This window comes from Rana temporaria, chromosome 12, assembly GCF_905171775.1.
Source record: "Rana temporaria chromosome 12, aRanTem1.1, whole genome shotgun sequence".
In the NCBI taxonomy this organism is placed as follows: Eukaryota; Metazoa; Chordata; class Amphibia; order Anura; family Ranidae; genus Rana; species Rana temporaria.
This window is the reverse complement of record NC_053500.1, coordinates 65,091,140-65,111,565: the sequence shown is the minus strand read 5'-3', so window position 1 is coordinate 65,111,565 and position 20,426 is coordinate 65,091,140. Positions and strand designations below refer to the sequence as shown.

Sequence of the window (20,426 nt, the reverse complement as noted above, 5' to 3'; positions counted from 1 at the left end):
TGTACCGGTATGCCTTACTTCTCACTGACATCCCTGTCCTGTCCTTGACATCTGCTTTTCACTGCAAAATAATGGATTATTTAGGCTTTTATCCACAGTCAGCATCTATGTTCTGAACTGAGGTTCTGGCTCAGATGACAGTCCTGTAAATCCCGGTTGCTGTGCAATTTTTGGCTGTGGTCACAAACAATCCCACCTGACGCAGAGGAACGCCACACAGCCCCCATTCCCCTGCTCACAGCCTTTTTCGACCTTCTACAGATTTGAAATATTGCTGCCTACTCACTGGGGGGGGGGGGGGGTGGAGACTGAGAACATGCTTCCTCCTGCCTGCAGCAGCCTAATATCTCAGGCTAGGAAATGTATTGACTAGGCCTTTATGGTTTTCTTTTTAATGATAAAGTTATACAGCTTTTTTTGAGAAATTATATTGTGGATGTATATTTTCAGCTGTCAGGAATTGCTAGAGACAAAAAAAAAAAAAAGAGGCAAAGGTCTTGTATGTTCTTTGGGTCAGTTTTTGGTAGTGAATTAGATTAGATTAGATTGTTCTCTGGTATAGCATGGTATATAACATGCATATAGTATATAGGAGCTGAAGATCCCATGAGCCACACAACACAAGACCTGCTGTGTGTAGACAAGTGCCAGTCTCGGCCTGCAACCCCGCCATGCCATGCTCCCAATGCGTTTCACTCCGCCCACTGGAGCTTGCTCAAGTTTCCCAGTGAAACATGTTGGGGACGTGGCCTGGTGGGAGTCTAGGCTGAGACTGGCACTCTTCTTTACAGGTCTTGTTCTGATGTGTGGCCTTTCGGGATTTTCTTCTCTCATCTGTCATTGTTTGGAGCGTGAACAGCCTCCTTCCCAGCCAGCACTCACAGCAGCAGACACAGGACTACACTTCCTAGCAGCCTGAGCAGCTCGCATACATACATACCATGGACATGCATATAGTACTTAATGGACTTCAACATAATTTGTTCTAAGAAAATAAATTTCTGTTAGGCTGCGATCAGGCGAGCAGCCAGGGGTGGCCACTGGTATTCTATACAAGTCATAGGCCACGGATGATGCTGTTGGCACGTAACTTCTCGTCCAAGTGGTTAAAGCGGAGTTTCAGTCAATTTTACGTTTATTAAAAGTCAGCAGCTACAAAAAGTGGAGCTACTGACTATTAAACACTCACCTGTCCCGCTGTCCAGCGATGTGGGCGCCCAAAGCCTCGCTCCTCTTCTGTCCCCGGCACCGGTATCTAGTGTGGGCACCCGGCTGTGGCAACTTGCGGCTTCACAGCTGGGTGCGCACTGCACCTTTTCAGTGGCCAGGCAATCGTCTGGGACCTGTGATGTTTCCCAGAAGATTGGGAGGGGGAGAGGAGTCGTCACCTAGGAGGTGAGACTGGAAGTGGGAGCGAGGTACCTATCAAAACAAGGCCCCCCCCCCCCCCCAAAAAAAATGTGGGAAAGGAGTCCTTTAAAGCGGAAGTTCCACTTTTGGGTGCAACTCCGCTTTAAGTGTGAATACCAACTCTGGATGCAGACAGTGTGCATCCAGGGATGGTGTTTAGGTGGTGTAATCAGCCAGTTTGTATGTGACCAATAATGGCACAGTGCAGCTGTGTCCACATGTGGCTAAACACGTCAAAATACCAGCGCCCCCCCCCAACTGTCCATGTGAAGGCAGCCTTATTATGGCAGTGGTCATTCGTTCGATCAGATCCATCCCTACAGAGAACCTGTCAGAAACAGGGGATCTCTCACATCAACAATAGCAGATCCTAGATCTATTCTATCTCCATGGGTTCCTTTGTAGCTCTGTACATGAGTTCTGATCATCCTCTGATTATACAAAACCATTTTTTAGATTGCTTGCAGTTATGACTTTCCATTTATTTGAACGAATCCCCGTCCAAGCGTACATTCCTGAATGTGTTTTGTGTCTGTGGTTCCTCCCATCCTTTGACTTAAATTACCTTTGGCTACCATTACCACCCTGTGCCAACTAGCCTCTGCCCTTATGCTGCTGGCTGCCTGCCCTAGCAGACAGGATATAGGCAGGAAGCCTGCAGGTTGTAGATCGCTATTCCCTGATGGATTGACTGTGTGAATATTCACTATCCCAGGCAGTCAGCTTACACAGGAGGGATACAGCTCAGGTCCTGTCTGTGTCTGGCATGTTTACAATGGAAAGTGCAGATTCCCCAAAGCAACCATAAATTAGATGTATGGGTTACTTTGGGGAGGCCAAATGGGTTTGTTATCGGAGAGACCATCAAAACGGTTGTATCGTTGGTTACTGTATTGTGTGTACTAGCACATGTGTGACTGTTCATTGAAATTGTGTATGCAAAGAAAAGTTAAGTGTATGTTTTTTTGTTTTGTTTTTTAAATTAAAGTGATATTAGACGACTCCGTTTTAAGAACCTTCAGCAGTTCATCACCTAGAACATGTTACATATGTATTTAGAGGTGTAACATGTTTCCTACACATTACCCCCGCCATCCCCCAAGCCCAGAGATCTGTGAATGAATAAACTACAAGTCCCGTTTTCCACCATGGCAGACAGACTTGTTTGGACTACGAGTGCGGTAATCCGTGCACTTATAGTTCATTGATGCTTCCTACAGCTCTCTAACTGAAAGCCAGTACAGTGCAGGAGCTTGACATCGCACCTGCCATCCATTGATCAAGGGTGCAATGCTTTGCAGACTTCTGTGGGGGGCAAAAATAATTCACTTTTATATTTTTTTTAAAGTTTAACTTGGCTTTTTAGTTGCAGAGTGTTTATATTTTAAGTGCAATAAACTTGAAAGGTGCAGGATATTCCAAGGATGCATATAGGAAACACAGGCTATCTGCTCCATTCTTAGTGGCTGTAACCATTAAAAAAAAAAAAAACCTTTAAAACATGACCTATCCTGCCCATTTCTGTGTCCTGTGTGTGTGTGTGTGTGTGTGTGTGTATATATGTATGTATATGTATGTATGTATATGTATGTATATATGTATATATATATATATATATATATATATATATATATATATATATATATATATATATATATATATATATATATATAATCACGTTTTTTTTTTTTTTTTTTTTTTTTTTTTTTTTTTACAATTATTACGGGAGTGCGCACGCAAATACTCACCACCATGCGAGCTCTCGTATGACTGTGGTCAGTACTTGCATGGAGGACCAGAGACAGCTGCCGAGGGACCCCAGAAGATGTGGATCGGGGCCACTCTGTGCAAAACGAACTGCACAGTGGAGGCAAGTATAACATGTTTGTTTTTGTTTTTTTTTGTTTTTTTTTTACAATTCTTAAATACCTTAAAGGGTAAGTTCACCTTTACTGGAAAAATCTTTAAAGGGTTAAAAATAATTTTATTTAAAAAAAAATATATATATTCTTTTTAACCCTTTAAAGATTTTTCAGTAAAGGTGAACTTACCATTTAAGGTATTTAAGAATTGTAAAAAAAACAAAAAAAAACAAAAACAAACATGTTATACTTGCCTCCACTGTGCAGTTCGTTTTGCACAGAGTGGCCCCGATCCACATCTTCTGGGGTCCCTCGGCAGCTGTCTCTGGTCCTCCATGCAAGTACTGACCACAGTCATACGAGAGCTCGCATGGTGGTGAGTATTTGCGTGCGCACTCCCGTAATACAGCGAGCGGCCATAGCCTTAGATTGCATTAAGGTGAATTTTTTTTTTTTCCCTTTACAACTGCTTTAAAGCGGTGGTTCACCCTAATAAAACATTTTTTTATTTTTTTTATAGCATTAAATTAGGCATAGTAGCGCGAGCTACAGTATGCCTGTATTGATTTTTTTAGCCCCGTACTCACTGTGCAATCCTATATAGAAGATTCCGACTCCCCGCGGGGAATGGGCGTTCCTATCAAGAGGGAGGATGATTGACGGCCGGCTATGGCACGTCACGCTTCTCCGGAAATAGCCGAAATATGACTTGGCGCTTCACGGCGCCTGCGCATAGTCTGTGCACAGGCGCCGTGAAGAGCCGAGACCTGTTCCGGCTATCTTCGGGGAGCGTGACGTGCCATAGCCGGCCGTCAATCATCCTCCCTCTTTATAGGAACGTCCATTCCCCACGGGGAGTCGGAATCTTCTATATAGGATTGCACAGTGAGTACCGGGCTAAAAAAATCAATACAGGCATACTGTAGCTCGCGCTACTATGCCTAATTTAATGCTAAAATGTTGTTAGTGTGGGTGAACCACCGCTTTAAGGTGAACTTACACAGAACCTACAAGCACTTACTTCCTGGAAGTCTTGGATGGGGAGTGATAATTGGACAGCGCACACTGCATCCTGGGAAATGATGACACACATTTCCCAGGAGCATTAGAGGGAGATGTCAGAATCCTAGGTGATTTCAAAGGCAGATTTTGTGGGACCGCATAACGGGCATTTCCAGATGAGTAAAAAAATGTTGGGATGGAAACTCCACTTTAACCCCTTTTAAGTTTTTCATTCAGGCTTAACTGGAGTCTACCAATTATTTCCTAATCTTCTCAGTAAAGACTGCGTGTGATAGACCAATCTGGTGTTTTGAGCTCCTCTTTGGTTTCCTTTGTTGTAATATCGGAGAGTTATTTCCAAAGACACCCACTCTAGCCACTCAAAGACTAGGTCTTCTTTTGACATTTGTTATTTGCAAGTAAAAATCTGTATCGTTGCAATATTTTGCCACACCATTTGTGCAGCTGTCTTTCAAATGCAATTTTTGGGGAAAAAATACTCTTTAATGAATTTAAAAAAACAAAACCGTAAAGTTATCTTTGTGTGAAAGATGTTACGCAGAGTTATTGGATACTTGACATGTCATGTTTTAACATTCCCCATGCTCGTGGGATGACGACAAACTACGATACTTAAAAAAAAAAAAAAAGGAAAAAAAATCTCCAAAGGTGACACTTTCAGTATTTTTACAGGTTACCTGTTTAGAATCTACAGAGGAGGTCTTGGGCTAGAATTATTGCTTTCGCGCCAATGTACGCAGCGATACCTCGCACCTTGTTTGAACACGGTTTACACATGCTAGTGCAACTTAAGTGAGCATGGAGGGATGGACCGCTGTATATTTTTATCTTTACACTGTCCCTTTTTATTTTGATCACTTTTATTCCTATTACAAGGAATGTAAACATCCCTTGTAAAGAGAATTAAACATGACTGGTCCTCTTTACTGAGAGATCTGCGGTCAAAAAGACACTTTAACTTAAAAAAATAATAATAATAAAAAAATCATCTCTTTAAGCCAGAGAACCACAAGTGATATCGGAGGTCGCTCCAGTCCTCCAAGGGCATAGAACTGAGTGGGGGCCATCTTGCCCTCACTCGACTTCCTGCCTAGCCATCGGCCTCATAAAATTGGGTCCGGGCTTACCAACGGCTCTGGTAAGCGTGGGAGGGGTGGAGGGCACCTCTCCCGCTACGCTGCTGGGATCACTTTTATTGGAAATCTGGCTGCCTAACGAAAAAAAGATGGCTAGCTGCCATAACACACCGGTATCTGCTGTTTTAGCTTTTATATACTTTTTTTTTTGAATGTTCAGATTGTGTTAGATTTTCTCTTCCTGGTTAGCACTGCAGTGAAGCCTGGGCATACAGCCAAGACGGCTGTTGTGCGGAAAGGCACACACCCCCTCTTTCCATAGGTAGAGACTTTCAGAGCTGATCCTTGAATAGTTCAGGCCTCTACTAATCTCTTTATAGCCTCCTCCCCCAACACAAAGCTCGGGCTGCTTTTATCTGCAGTGTCGAACTTGTCAGGATTTATCGGCTGATAAGAAGAATGGAGCAGGAGAAAGCTACAGGACTCGGTGCTTTTAAAGAGAAAACTAAACAATACAGATATGTGCCCAGCTCAAATTTCATGAATCGGGTTTACATCTACTTTAACATCAAAAACAGGACATATATTCAAAGTTGGGCGGTCGGCAAGTGGCTAGCTAACATTCCCTTGTCTTTAAAAAAAAAGGGGGGGGGGGTTAAACTGGGGTTCCACATTTTCTCCCAAGGATTGATGGGTCTATCCAAGAGGGTCAATAAAATGCTTGTGAGTAAATGTCTTGGTCTTTTATAAATTATGGAAAGTTTCTTGGAGGAGTTTATTCTTTTGAGGTCTCTGAGTCCCATGCCAGGTTGTAGTCCTGAAGGTGAGGTGGCTAGTGTTGAGGGATTCTTACCCAGTACCCAATGGCCAGCCACCAGAGAGAGCAGCCTTGAGTCGTCTATATCAGCTGTGTGTTTGTGCATTGTTACCGCTCTTGTTTACCAGCATGCTTTGCATTGTGTCTGATCTTCCACCCCCTTCCATGAAGGATATACGTATCCATTAGCTTCCTGCACTGATTGTTTTATCTAAACTCGAACTATGTTGGAGAGCAAGTGAGTATAGCTACCTCAAACTTTTGAAAAGCCAGTGAGTACACCCATAGCGAGCGGTGCCAAAGTACTACAAATTCAGCACTGTAACAACCATAATGGCCACTGCTGATACCAAGGAAAGTGACAGTTTTTTCACAAGGATGTTTTTAATATTCGGAGTACTAGTATTTAGAGTAATCTTTATTACATTATTTTCATATCATAAATGTCAACTAAAACTTCATGATGGGGACGATGATCTGAAGGGCTTAGGGGAATGGGTAAGAAGTGATGTGATAAGAGGCAGCCTTTTCCTTTAAATCTGGCTTGTTGGTCACAAATACCCAGCGTGTGGGGTTGTTATGCTGGAACACTGGGAAATGCCAGAACACATTCCTTTGCTGCATCTTTTCCAAGGAACACGTGGACATCCTTCCTTGTCCAGTCAGTGGCGCTGTGGTCCTCCTCCCTATGGAAAGGTAGCCAGGCAACACTGAAACACATTGTGTGTCCTGAATAGCCCCAGTGTCTGAGGAGGAATCTTACATCTTTGACCCTCGCTTCTTATTTCACTGCTGCATGTCAGACTAGTGACCATTCTCTGGACTGGCTGACTACTCCGAATCATTTGTTTAAGACTCTGTCCTGATCATGACATTACGAAAGTAGAGTTTGTGCTTTGTAATGAAAAAGAAAAGCCTTGAGGATTCCATTCAGCAACTCCCTAATGGCGATAAAAAATAAAAAAAGAAGCTAATCAATGGGAATTTAAATGACCACACTAAATACAAGTTTGCCAAACCTTGCAGTAAAAAAGCCCTGTACGTCATTCGGTATAGCGGCAAATCCATGTTCAAGGTAAGTCTCAGCATGTATCCATCCCCTTGCTATAAGTTTGTAGGCATGGGAAAAAAGAAAACTAAAACAGTTTTGTGGCAGCATTCATCTCCTCCTCCTCCTCCTCCTCAATGACTCCGAGGAGATATCACAGGGGATTACTTACATTTCGTAGATTGAAGGTATCGGCAATAAACTCTGTTACCTGGGACCACAAGGACCTTACCCTTGAACACTCCCACACCATATGGATGAAATTACCCTCACACCGCTGGCACTAATGGCATACCGCAGAACGCACATGAACTTTAATGGCATCCCAGTCTTAGTCTGTAGGGTTCAATATTGAGTTGGCCCACCCTTTGCAGCTATAAGAGCTTCAACTCTTCTGGAAAGGCTGTCCACAAGGTTTAGGAGTGTCTATGGGAATGTTTGACCATTTTTCCAAAAGCACATCTGTCAGGTTTAGGCACTGATGTTGGACGAGCAGGCCTGGCTCAGTCTCCATGTCAGAAACCATGAATCAGACCAAGACAGAAGTACAGTTAAATCACACTTGTTTAATAATAATAATAATAATAAAAGGATAAACAGAGTAAACATAGTCCAAACAGAGTTAAGGTATCGGATCGTCAGGAAGCCAGAGATGAACGTAGTAGAACAGCAAGCAGGATCAGGAGGCAGAAGGGATGTCAGCCAAGCAAGTCTTTAACAGGAACGCATGAGATAGTCTCTGTGATGTTGACCAAGGCGAAGGCCGAGCTCATCTGGAAGGAGGAAGGACTGACTAGCAAGATATCAACAGGTGAGTCACTGTGGAGAGATGGGAGCTGGCAATTAGCCGACAGCTGAGCGGCCAGCTCAGAGAAGGAAGTGCTGAGCCCAGCCATGACACTCCGCTCTAAGTGCCAGTTCACAACAAATGCAGTTCCGTCCAGTTCCATGTGCTTTTTCTATGCACTAAAAATGCATGCACAGTGTTTTCCATGTATTCCAATCGCTCTAGTTCACACCATGCAGTCAGTTTCCAGTGCATAAACTGACCGGAAACTGACTGCATGGTGTGAACTACAGCCATTGGAATACATGGAAAAACACTGTGCATGCATTTTTAGTGCATAAAAAAGCGCACAGAACTGAACGGAACTGCGTCTGGTGTGAACTAGCACAAATTCATCCCAAAGGTTTTCTAGCGGGTTGAGGTCAGGAAGTAGGAACAGTGATATATCTCCTCTTCTACTCTGTCCTATTCACATACAGTTAGAACACACTGAGGGAACACACATTTAGCCCCTTGATTGCCCCCTAGTGTTACCTCTTCCTTACCAGTGTCATTTACACAGTAATCAATGCTTTTTTTATAGCAATGATCGATGTATAAATGTCAGTGGTTCCAAGAATGTGTGAAAAGTGTCCAATCAGTTTGTTGCAATACCGCTTAAAATCGCAGATCCCCGCCATTACTAGTAAAAAAAAATAATAATGCCATAAATCTTTCAAAACCCTCTGGGGCTGAAGTGGTTACATATATTTTTACTCCAAAAGCATTTCATTAAAATTAAATTTAATAAAAAATTATATATATATATATATATATATATATATATATATATATATATATATATATATATATATATATATATATATATATTATTTTTTTGTCCACCCTCATTGTAATTGTACTGTCCCCTTCTACATTAACCACTAGAGTACCGGGCCATCGTCAAATGACGGCTCCACGGTGACTCTGAATATTCAACAGGACGTCATATGACGTCCTGTATTCCTGCGGCCACTGGGGGCGCGTCCCCGAGATGCCGATGCGCGTGCCTGGCGGTCGCGATGTCCGCCAGGTACCCGCGATCGGTAACGACAGAGCAGGGACGTGGAGCTCTGTGTGTAAACACAGAGCTCCACGTCCTGTCAGGGGAGAGAGGAGACGGATCTGTGTCCCTTGTACATAGGGACATAGATCGGTCACCTCCCCCAGTCACCCCCCTTCCCCCACAGTTAGAACACAATACAGGTATACATATTAACCCCTCCCTCACCCCCTAGTGTTAACCCCTTGAATGCCAGTCACATTTATACAGTAATTAGTGCATTTTTATCGCATTAATCGCTGTATAAATGTGAATGGCGCAAAAAACGTGTCAAAAGTGTCCGATGTGTTCGCCGCAATGTCACGGTGACAGTAAAAAAATTGCAAATCGCCGCCAATACTAGTAAAAAAATTTATAAAATAAAAATGCCATAAATCTATCAGCTATTTTGTAAACGCTATAACTTTTGCGCAAACCAATCAATATATGATCATTGCGATTTTTTTTTTACCAAAAATATGTAGAAGAATACGCATCGGCCTAAACTGAGGGGAAAAAAACGTTTTTTTTTTAAAAATTGTGATATTTAATAAATAAAAAAGTAAAAAATAGTGTTTTTTTTTTTTAAATTGTCACTCTTCTTTTGTTTATAGCGCAAAAAATAAAAACCGCAGAGGTGATCAAATACCACCAAAAGAAAGCTCTATTTGTGGGAACAAAATGATAAAAAAATTGTTTGGGTACAGTGTAGCACGACCGCGCAATTGTCATTCAAAGTGCGACAGTGCTGAAAGCTTAAAAAATTGGCTTGGGCAGGAAGGGGAGTAAGTGCCCGGTATGGAAGTGGTTAAAAAGCACTGGGAAAACTGCTGGTGCTATATAAATACTGTATAATGATAATAATCAAGGTCCAGAAACTGCTTCAAACTACCTTCACTGGCATAATGTATGCACATACACACTTCACTTAACCACATAAGTATAAATGCATTTAACCTCTTGCTGCCCACATGGCACATCTGCAGAAGCAAAGAGAGTGGGCTTTCTCTAATCACAGTGGTCATGTGATCAGGGAGATCTTCTGAAGCCTCATATCAGCTTTTTTTTTAAAGAAGTACAGCCAAAGCTTGTTTGGCTGTACTTCTATGGATCATTGGAGTGTTTGTTTTTTTTTTTTCTCCTGTGACCCGTTTTCAGCAGAGAGCAGGCTGAAGTTTGCTCTCTGCTGACATCACAGAGCCGGTCCAGGCTCAGCGTTATCACTACCATACAGTCAGGATCTGTCCAGATCCCTGGACCAGCACCTGGCTCAGCCTCTCAGTAAACCTGAGAACCTGAGCTGGCCCCTCCTTCCCCCTCCACAGCCCAGCGCTCCAGTGAGCGCGGGGGGGGGGAGATCAGAGAGCTGCTGACTGACAGTCAGCAGCTCTCTGCTTGGTGATGAAAAATTAAGGAAAAACTTTCTGGACAGCCGCACTCCAAAAATTGCTTTTATTGTAAAATAAAAAAAAACACACAAAAAGCATGCCACAGCAGACGGGGTAAAAAGCTGACGCGTTTCACACCAAACTTTAGTGCTTATTCATAGCTTACAACATAGAAAATGGATGTCCAGTATATATACGACTATAGGTCACATGACAAAAAGGATAGCAGCTGGGAACCCAATCAACAATCCAATTAGCAAGTCGCCAATTAGTATCTGATGTGAACCTAGACAAATCCTGATTGCATGGTTGAGAGAGCAAACACACCTATATAACATTTAAATTGAAGTTTAAAAATACCACAAAACACACATATTGTTATTCTCATTCCAGAAATAGTCCTGATAATGAGAAGCAGATTAAGTGAATCAAAAATAAAAATAATGCTGAAGTCCCTATGCATATAATACACCTATGAACAATACATGTATAAAGGATTGCAGATACGAAATCCCTTTTGATTGTATAGTGCATGGTGATAAAAATAGTGAAGATGTTTAAACATGTAAATACAGAACAAGCATAAATGAATATTAATGAAAAAGTAAATATATTCAGGGGACGTATGTATGTATGTATGTATGTATGTATCTAGTGAGTGAAAAAGATTAAGAATCCAAAAAGGATCTCTATCGAAAATCTGTGTGGGTGAACGTATAAACCATGCTTACATAAATTTAAAAGATATGTGTATGAAATGTAAGAAATATAATAATGAGTTATGTCCGAAAACATATTTTATATGAATTGCAATTCTCTACATAACTAAAGTGAGTGAAAGTTATGTGAAAATAAGTAAAATGTAAAGTTGATAAATTTAGATAAAATAACGAGAGTGTTGAACCCAGAATAGATATAAAATATAAATCAACTACGACATGTGTTATATTTGGATTTGATTGCTTTGTAGAAACGGGATAATTTTTTGTGTGAAGTTAACTATTTAAATAAGAAAATGTGAATTAACCCCCGGGTCAAAGAAATAGCCCAAATAAAGAAGTTCATCAGAATGCGCATGATGGCCACAATGCATAGAGTGTTGGGGATACAAATATTGATATGAGTATGTATGTAAATATGGATATAAATATATGAAAAAATATATATCTATAGATACACAAACATACAAACAAAACATGCTTTGGGCTTGGACTACGATCTGCATATTTATATCGCCCGATCAAGGAAGTGAATTGGATAAAGTATGATCGAAAGCCAAGGGACCATTAAATGCAGCCAAAACCTGTGCACATGAAGCATTGCTCGTGTGTCAGTGAGAATGAATCGGCCTAGGTCACTATATTATTTATATATATATATGTGTGTGTGTGTGTGTGTGTGTGTGTGTGTGTGTGTGTGTAGCTAGATGTAACCCATGCAAGCCTGTAAGGCCCATACATCAAACCCAAAACCTGTGAAACAAGAAAAATATTTTCTGCATTTAAAAAAAAAAAAAAAAAAAACTTTTGTTACCGATATCACTAAATGGCTGTGTAGCAAGATATGAAAATCGCCATATAGATATTGGGTGGTTGGGTGGTTAAAAGCACATAATGCGCAGTGCCTGAAAAACAGCATAAACATGTCACATATAATACTAAAACTAACACTAAAATGCTAGGGAAAATACGCACACCTAGATAGGTGTGTTTTAGGATCTGCACCCTGTGTCCAATAATATCCCTCTGATCGGATTTGAAATGAAAACTTTTCCTTGCAAATGATCATGAGCTCCAAAAGAGAAGGGGTAAGTCTAACTTAGATATTGGAGACAGGGTGCATGACCCAAAGTAAGCACACCCTCCATACACAATGCAATATTGTGTATCACACCTGCATGGACGAGATGCATCTATCTTGGCTAGGTTGTCACAATAAAATCCAAAATATCTGATCCTGGGTAAGATCATCAAACGATGCATCTCGATCTCGGCGGGTGTAGGCACCCGTACCAAAATCAAATAAGGCTACACACTCCAGCATACAGACATGTTTTGGCACAATAAACATGTAAAAGGTGCCAGAGAAAATTGGATACCCATACGCTCACAGCCATGAGCGGACCCTAGGTTCAGTCCTAACGTCAAGCTGGACCGCGATACTGCTATATGGACTGACCTGTAATTGTGTAGAGTAAGGAAAAAAACAGAAAACAAAATTTTAAATAAAATAGGATAAGGTAAAATAAGATGAGGTGGTGAAATATGAGTAAAATAAGATGAAATGGTACAACCACATCACCATATTAATCATAATAATGGGATACATCCCCTTCGAAATTAAATCCTAACGGTATTCTAGTATGTAAAGAAAAAATCCAAAAAACTTCACGCTTACATAATATCCTAAACCTATTGCCTCCTCTGATGGGAACTTTGATGTTCTCTTTTCCCTGGATCAAGAGACTGGAGGTGTTTTCATCATGTACCAAATTCCAGAGTTTGGCAACATTGGTGTTTTTTTATTAGTTTCAATATTGTACAAGTGATCATGTAAACGGTCTCTAAGGCCCCTTTCACACGGGGCGGATCAGTAATGACTAATGATCCGCCCCGTGAACTTCCGCTTGCTCAGCGGGGATCGCTCCGTTGATCCCCGCTGAGCCGGCGGATGACAGGGCGGTCCCCACACACTGTGCAGGGACCGCCCTGTTATTTCTCCGCTCTCCCCTATGGGGGGGGGATAGAAAGAGCACGGAGCGTCTGTCCGTGTTCACCCGATCCGATCCGCCAGACGGATGGAAAAGTAGGTTTTTCCTCCGTCACACTTTGGCGGAGCGGGCATGTCACCGCTGACATCCACGGCTCCATAGAGGAGCACGGAGCGCCCGTTCAGGTCCGCCTTAAAAACTGGCAGGCGGACCACAACGGGCCGCCCGTGTGAAAGAGCCCTTAGTCTGCGGATGGTTCTGCCTACGTATTGTACATGTCATTCTTCATGTGTAGTAACATAGACCACAAATTTAGTGTTGCAATTAATGAATTGTAGAATATCGAAACTATTATTGTTAGAACAAGATTTAACCCATTGACCTTTTTTAATGAAATTGCAGTAATTGCAGCTCTTAATACCACATTTGAATGTACCCTTAAAGTTCAACCAATTCTGAGCCACCGTAGTGCTCTGAAAGGGAGCTCCCTAGAGTGGGTGCTCTGCGGGATACTGACTTCATGCCCTTCGACAGTATCTCGCTATAGGTTGGATCATTAAGCAAGATGGGGAGATACTTGTTAACTGTATTCTTAATTTTGGTGAATTCAGAGCTGTATGAGGTGGAAAAAACTGGTATGTTACCAAAAGTACTGCAGGTTTTACCAGTGTTGGTTGTCTTATTGATGTTCTCCAACAAGCTGTCTCGCGATAGTGCTGGTGGCTAAAAGGGCTCCATCTATAGTTTTCCTAGGGAAGCCCCTATCTTTAAACCTTTGTGCCATCTCCTGGGATTCTTTGCTGTAATCTTCTGGTGTACTGCAGATATGTTTGAGTCTGAGGAATTGTCCATATGGGACCCCCCTCATGGTATGTCCAGGGTGAGCTGAGTCAGCTCTTAGGAGGGCATTGCCTGCAGTAGGCTTCCTATGTAAACTGGTTACCACCGTATGCCCAACCCCAGAAAGCTTGACATCCAAAAAATTCATGGTGGTCACACGGAGGTCGCCGGTGAACTTTAAGTTTAAGTTGGTTGTCATTAAGGTATAGTAACCAGCTATCGAGGTTGGCCTCCTCATCAGGGGTAATGAACAATAAGTCGTCTATGTAGTGACAGTAAAAAAAACTGTGTCAAGGCGGCAGGGGGCTATCACATCCAAAGATGCGGGACCTCTCCCACCAGCCCATGAAAAGGTTGGCTAGGGAGGGTGAAAATGTTGCTCCAATGGAGGCCCCGTCAAACATAAAAAAAAATGTGTCAAGTATTCCAAAGATTCTAAAATGAAATCCTGAAGGATCAATGAGAATCCCCCTGATTCCCGGAGAAACATGGCCACCGCTTGTATGCCCAGATGGTGGGGAATACTGGAATACAAGCTAGAAACATCACAGCTAATCCACCTGTAATTTTCCTTCTATTGAAAGTGGTTTCATTTAACAAGGAGCTGTTTGGTGTCTTTTAAATAGCCTGGAAGTTCAGTTACCAAAGGCTGCAGTTGGCTATCCAGCCATTCACCAAGGCGTTCGTTAAGGGAGCCGATCCCCGCAACTATTGGTCTCCCAACAAGAGGGTTTACCCTTTGTGAACCTTGGGTAAATGGTGAAATATGGGCATGATAGGACACTCAGGGATGAACATATCTTTCTCTTTGTCAGAAAAGATGCCAACGTGTGTGGCTCTATCCAGAAGAAAGTAAAACCCTTTTGAAAGGGATGGTAGGATCTGCTGTAAGTGGTGCATAAGTGTTGGTATCAGACAATTGGCGCAATGCCTCCTGTTTGTACATGTCAGAGTTTAAGACAACCACTGTCCCGCCTTTAGCAGCGTTCCTAATCACTATACTTCTGTCAGACTCTACGTTTTTGAGAGCTTGTCTTTCCAGGACTGACAGGTTGTTAAATTTAAGGGGGCCCTGACGACAACTGCGGGCAAGGTGATTGAGGTCCCTCTCCATCATTCTCTGAAATAGATCTCTGCCCCTAGACCCCACTGGATAGAAATCAGATCGAAGTTTGAAAGATACTGTATTGTGACCATCCGTGGGGTCAACAGGAAACTGATCAGACTCACTGGCCAATTCTGTTAAATCATGTAAAGCAGACTTCTTGAAAGAAAACTGGAGAGGGAGGTAACTCGCCCGCACTAGGCGATCCTGGTGGGGTCTCATCTATAGCCACTAAAGACTCAAAGTGCTTTTTTAAAGTAAGGCTGCAAGAAAATTGTTAACGTCAAGTAATGTCATAAATGAATCAAAATGTCTGGTGGGGCAGAAATTAAGTCTTTTGGCTTTGGATCAGGTGAGGAGACTTTCTGGTTAGTATCTTAGAGCGGTGATTCCACTTTCTCTGCTTGGGGACCTGTGAAAACTGAGCGATCGGCGGGGTTCGATCGCTTGGTTCTCAGTGTAGAGGTGCCAGGGAACAGATGCAGCATCGGACCGATGCATCCACCTAGGTAAGTATGGTTTAAAAAACAAACCAAAAAAACCGGCATCTCTTTTAAAGCGACTTCCAGCACTGCAAATTCTTTGTAAAAGTTTGCTGTACAAAGTGTCCTCATATCAGCTAAAGCCTCCGTGAACGAGGCCTAACTGATTTATTCCGTCCCCCACTAAATGAACTAGTTAAATGTTGCTAAAAATACTCGGTTTCCTGCTTGGTTTCCCAATGCTGTCTATTATGTGTATTGTTTGTCTGCTACGTGGTTTCTATTTTTATGGCTTTTTTTTTTTTTTTTTTTATCGTATACTTCTTGCCTACTCCTAGATACACCAATTTCAAGATCTTATATTGTGCCCAAAATGCCTAAACTCCATGCATACCCCACATTTACTAAGTAATATAGAAATAATGAAGCTGTCTTTTTCATTAAAAATATCCATTTATTTTCCAGGAACACTCAGAGTTGGAGAAGAGGGACCCCCAAGAATTAGTAGGTATGCTTTCTGTTTGCTCATAGGTGGCATGATATGGCTCTAATGTGCAAGAACAAATTCTGGTAATTTGCTTTATGGTCTTGTACAGTTGGCTCCAAATATATTTGGACACGGGCACAATTTTCATACTTGTGGCTCTGTATGACACCAAAATAAAATTAAAATTAAACAATCCAAATGAATTTGAAGTGCAGACTTTCAGCTTTAATTCAAGGGGGTTGGACATAAATATCACATACAAATTTTAGGAACTGTGACTATTTTTATACACAGTCCCTCCATTTTCAGGGGCTCAAATGTAATTGGACAAATGAATATAGTCATAAATAAAATGTTTATTTTTAATATTTTGTTGGGAATCCTTTGCTGGCAATGACTGCCTGAAGTCTGGAACCCATGGACATTACCAAAGACTGGGTTTCCTCCTTTCTGATGCTTTGCCAGGCTCTAACTGCAGCTGTCTTCAGTTCTTTGTTTGTGGGTCTTTCTGCCTTTGGTTTTTGCCTTCAGCAAGTGAAATGCATGCTCAATTGGGTTGAGATCAAGGAATTTACTTGTCCATTGCAGAATATTCCACTTATTTTCCTTCAAAAGCTCATGGTTTGCTTTTGCAGTGTGTTTTGGATCATTGTCCATCAGTACTGTGAAGTGCCGTCCAGTCAACTTTGCTGCATTTGGCTGAATCTGGGCTTAAAGTATATCTCTAAACACTACAGAATTTATCCGGCTGCTTCTGTCACATCATCAATAAACACCAATGACCCAGCACCACTGGAGCCCATGCACCTGTCAGTGCCTGCTAGTGCCAATGCCAAAAAAAAAATGGCTTACATTTTCGGCCGCAAAAATCGGCATCATAAAAAGGGCCATCGGCCTCCCCCCGATTTCTAAATATCTGCCAGAGAAAAACCCATATCGGTCGACCTCTAGTACAGATTAATCTTTGTTTCATCCGTCCAAAGAATGCTATTCTGAAGAGCTGTAATTCCTAAACTCTTCCTCCAATTTGGATTGTATGTACATACCCTGAAAGTGTGCACTTTCAGCCCATATCCATATATAATTATAGCTTGAATATGTTTTGGTAATTACCTGGGGAAAAAAACTAAAATTGTGCCTGTGTCCAAATATATGTGGACCTAACTGTATATGTAAAATGTGTGTGTGTTTTTTTTTTTATTTTATTTTTTTTTAGTAGTACTTTTTAACATTTGAATATAGATTTTTTTTTTTTTTTTATCGATGTTATGGGATGCTGGATCCTTTAAATGACATGTCTTGTCCAGTCATTCTAAACCGTACGATGATAGAATGACACACGAACGGATATGACGGTACCGAGGTGTGTATAGGAACCTGACACACCCTGCAGCCTGGAAAGCTTCAAGCCGTAGGGCACATTAACTTAGTATGTGGATGAACATTTTAACCGCTGTAAACCTTCCTGTTCTTACAAGAGAAAGGTGTGTTTGTTTGACGTGTAGGCATTTCGAGAGCTCCAAAGCTCGAGGAAAGCTGGATTAACCCTATTGATAATGAAGTGACCTCTAATACGTGTTGCAGCTGGCTATGTCTTCACTGTGTTACAGTTTTTATGTAATCGGAATTATGGGTAAATAAAACATACATACATAAATACATACATTGTCAAGTTTGTCATTTGTCCCTGCTGGGGAGATTGACCCTAGGTTCACACCCATGCATTTTTTTTTGTGCGTTTTTTGCAGTTTGCAGAAACACACTACAGTCCATTTAACATGGTTTCCTATGGTCCGTGTTCACATCCTATGCGTTTTTGGCAAGGGTTGGGGACTTTTTTTTGAGTTTTGCATGTAAAAGACAATGAAATTGCGCCAGAAATGCAACTTTTCGTGATGCGATTTTTGGATGTGCTGTCCAGTTTTTATTTTTCTGTTTGAACACGGACTTGACATCACAAGGGGCAGGCTCTCCGGGTGACGTCATCAGATGGCCACGCCCCATGGCTATACAAGATGCCTGACAGAGGCCGACCACACAACGGTGGAAGACGACCTTAAAGCGGAGTTCCGGCCACAAATTGAAAAAAAAAACGTTTTAAATATAAATACCCCTGTAATACACAAGCTGAATGTATTCTACTACAGTTAGTCTGTAAACTAAGGTCCATTTTGTTAGGTTGTTACAGCATTTAGACACTTTATAAAACAGAAATTGACTGGGGCCATCTTAAGTGTGGGCATCATGAAGCCAGACTGTATGACTTCCTGGATTTCAGCCTCGCACATGCTCAGTGCTGTACAAGCAGTGTAATGGTTTCAGATCAGTTTTCAATAGCAACGGGAGTGTCAGAGGAAGTTACTGCCCCTTATCTATGCAAAGCAAACCTCTCCTAGACTTGTAACACACAGTGCAGAGCGATGTTTCTATGTACAGGGAGGCGGGGCTGTACTATGCTCGGTGCTCTCACTATCAGACAGAGTGAGACTCGCTCTCTCTGCCTGATGATCTGTATCTCCGTGCACCGGAGACAGATGGCAGGTGGGCGGGTGGTGGAGGGAGGAGGACGGGGGCGGCGGTGACGGGTGGAGGAGCTAGGACGGGGGCGGTGCTAGGACGGGGGCGGTGCTAGGACGGGTGGAGGAGCTAGGACGGGGGAGGAGTTGGAGAGGGAGAAGAGGAAGGACACCACCTCTATGGGCGGCACTGCCCTCCCTCCCTCCCGCCCCCCGAGATGTTCATCCACGGCTGCGATGTTCAGCCCAGCCTCCTGGGATTGAAGACACACATATCCCAGGAGGCATAGCAGCGCTGGATGCGGCGAGGGGGGCCATTCCGCCGCGGCGGGGGAATAAGAGACTCACAGATAAAAACGTAAGTTTTTAAAAGACAAAAATAAAACATCCCAAATGTATTTAAGGGGGCAGTGTAAAAACGAATGCAAAGAAGTTGTAAAATAGGGTGGAACTCCGCTTTAAGCCTCGTACACACAATTTTATTGTTGGCAGGGGATTGTCTGTTGACAGATTTGTTCCAAAATCTGACAGTATGCTCCTTCAGACAATTGTTGTCTAATTTTCCGCCAACAAATGTTGGATGGCAGGCTAGTAAATTTTCGACTGACTTTATTTCCGTATTTATTCGACGGACGAATTTTAGTATAGTCCAGTACACAAATCTGTCACAGAAAAGTCGAAAGTACAAACACGCATGCTCGGAATCAATGCTCCCCAAATATGAAATTGGCAGAAAGGGTGGCGCTCAAGAGCTGTGATTCCTCGTAGTATGTCACTATGTTTGTGTTTGTTGGCCAATTTGTGTACCGTTAGTATGCAAGACAATATCCAGGACAGAAATCGGACGCTCGGTTGGCCAACAGTCTGATCATGTGTACGAGGCTTTAGAAGAAGAGCGGTCTTTTTTAGTTTTTAGTGGATAACTGGCAGTGAGAAAGAAGGCACCTTGGCGAGAGAAAAAAGCTTGGGGATAAAAAGACGGCTCTGGGCTTTTTTTTTTTTTTTTTTTAATAAAATACTTTTTTTTTTATCACCTCTAAAAAAAAAAAGGTGATTTATACACAGAATTCTGTCATTAGACATTGACAACATACAGTAAGCAGAATACAGTATTAACACTTCCTTAAAGTGGAACTAAAGTTTGCAATACTTACCTCTCCTTCAGTGGTTCGAAGTCCCTTGTTGGTGCCGGCATCTTCTACCCGGGATGTGGCTGTGTTCATTACACAAGTGTGCAGTCATCCTGCCACAGAGGCACTGTGCTGGAATGTTAACAGGACTGCACATGTGCATTCTAAAGACTCCTGAGCTGGCAGGTAGGTTTTAGTTCTATTTTTTTTTAATTGCAGAAGAGACATTGCATGTCTCATCTGCAATAAAAAGCCTGCCCGCTCCTAGTTTTTAAATTTAAGAATTTAGTTCTGCTCTAAAGCGGTTGTAAATTTGCGGATATTGTAAAAAAACCTCTCCCTGGGCAGGTTGAGACTGCAGAGCCAATTGCTCCCACCACTGTCAATTAAATGCTGTGCTGAACTGGGGACGTGGCCAAGCCTCCTGGTCTGTGTTCGTAGATTCAGAGCGGCTTGGGCGTGAGCTCGCACAGGCGCCCCCCATTGAATGTGGCTTTTCATGGGTGCACTTGCTGAAGAGGAGCCTGGATCACTGGCGAAAGACCCCAGAAGAAGAGAGCAGGTAAGTATAACATTAAATTTAAAGCGGGGGTTCACCCAAAAATCAACTTTCTGCCATTAGATCCAGCATACTGCTGACATCTGCAGTATGCTGTTTTTTTTT

The 20,426-nt window shown here is 42.2% G+C and overlaps 1 protein-coding gene across 4 annotated transcripts in view; it reads left to right on the top strand.

Moving 5' to 3' along the window:
- The window catches only part of LOC120918996 (SAP30 binding protein), a 108,628-nt gene that overhangs the window by 73,158 nt on the left and 15,044 nt on the right, over window positions 1-20,426 (top strand). For all 4 annotated transcript variants that reach the window (XM_040330934.1, XM_040330933.1, XM_040330936.1 and 1 more), the window contains one exon: window positions 16,095-16,137. In XM_040330934.1, the coding sequence (XP_040186868.1) occupies window positions 16,095-16,137 (43 nt within the window). The remainder of the gene's footprint in view (window positions 1-16,094; window positions 16,138-20,426) is intronic.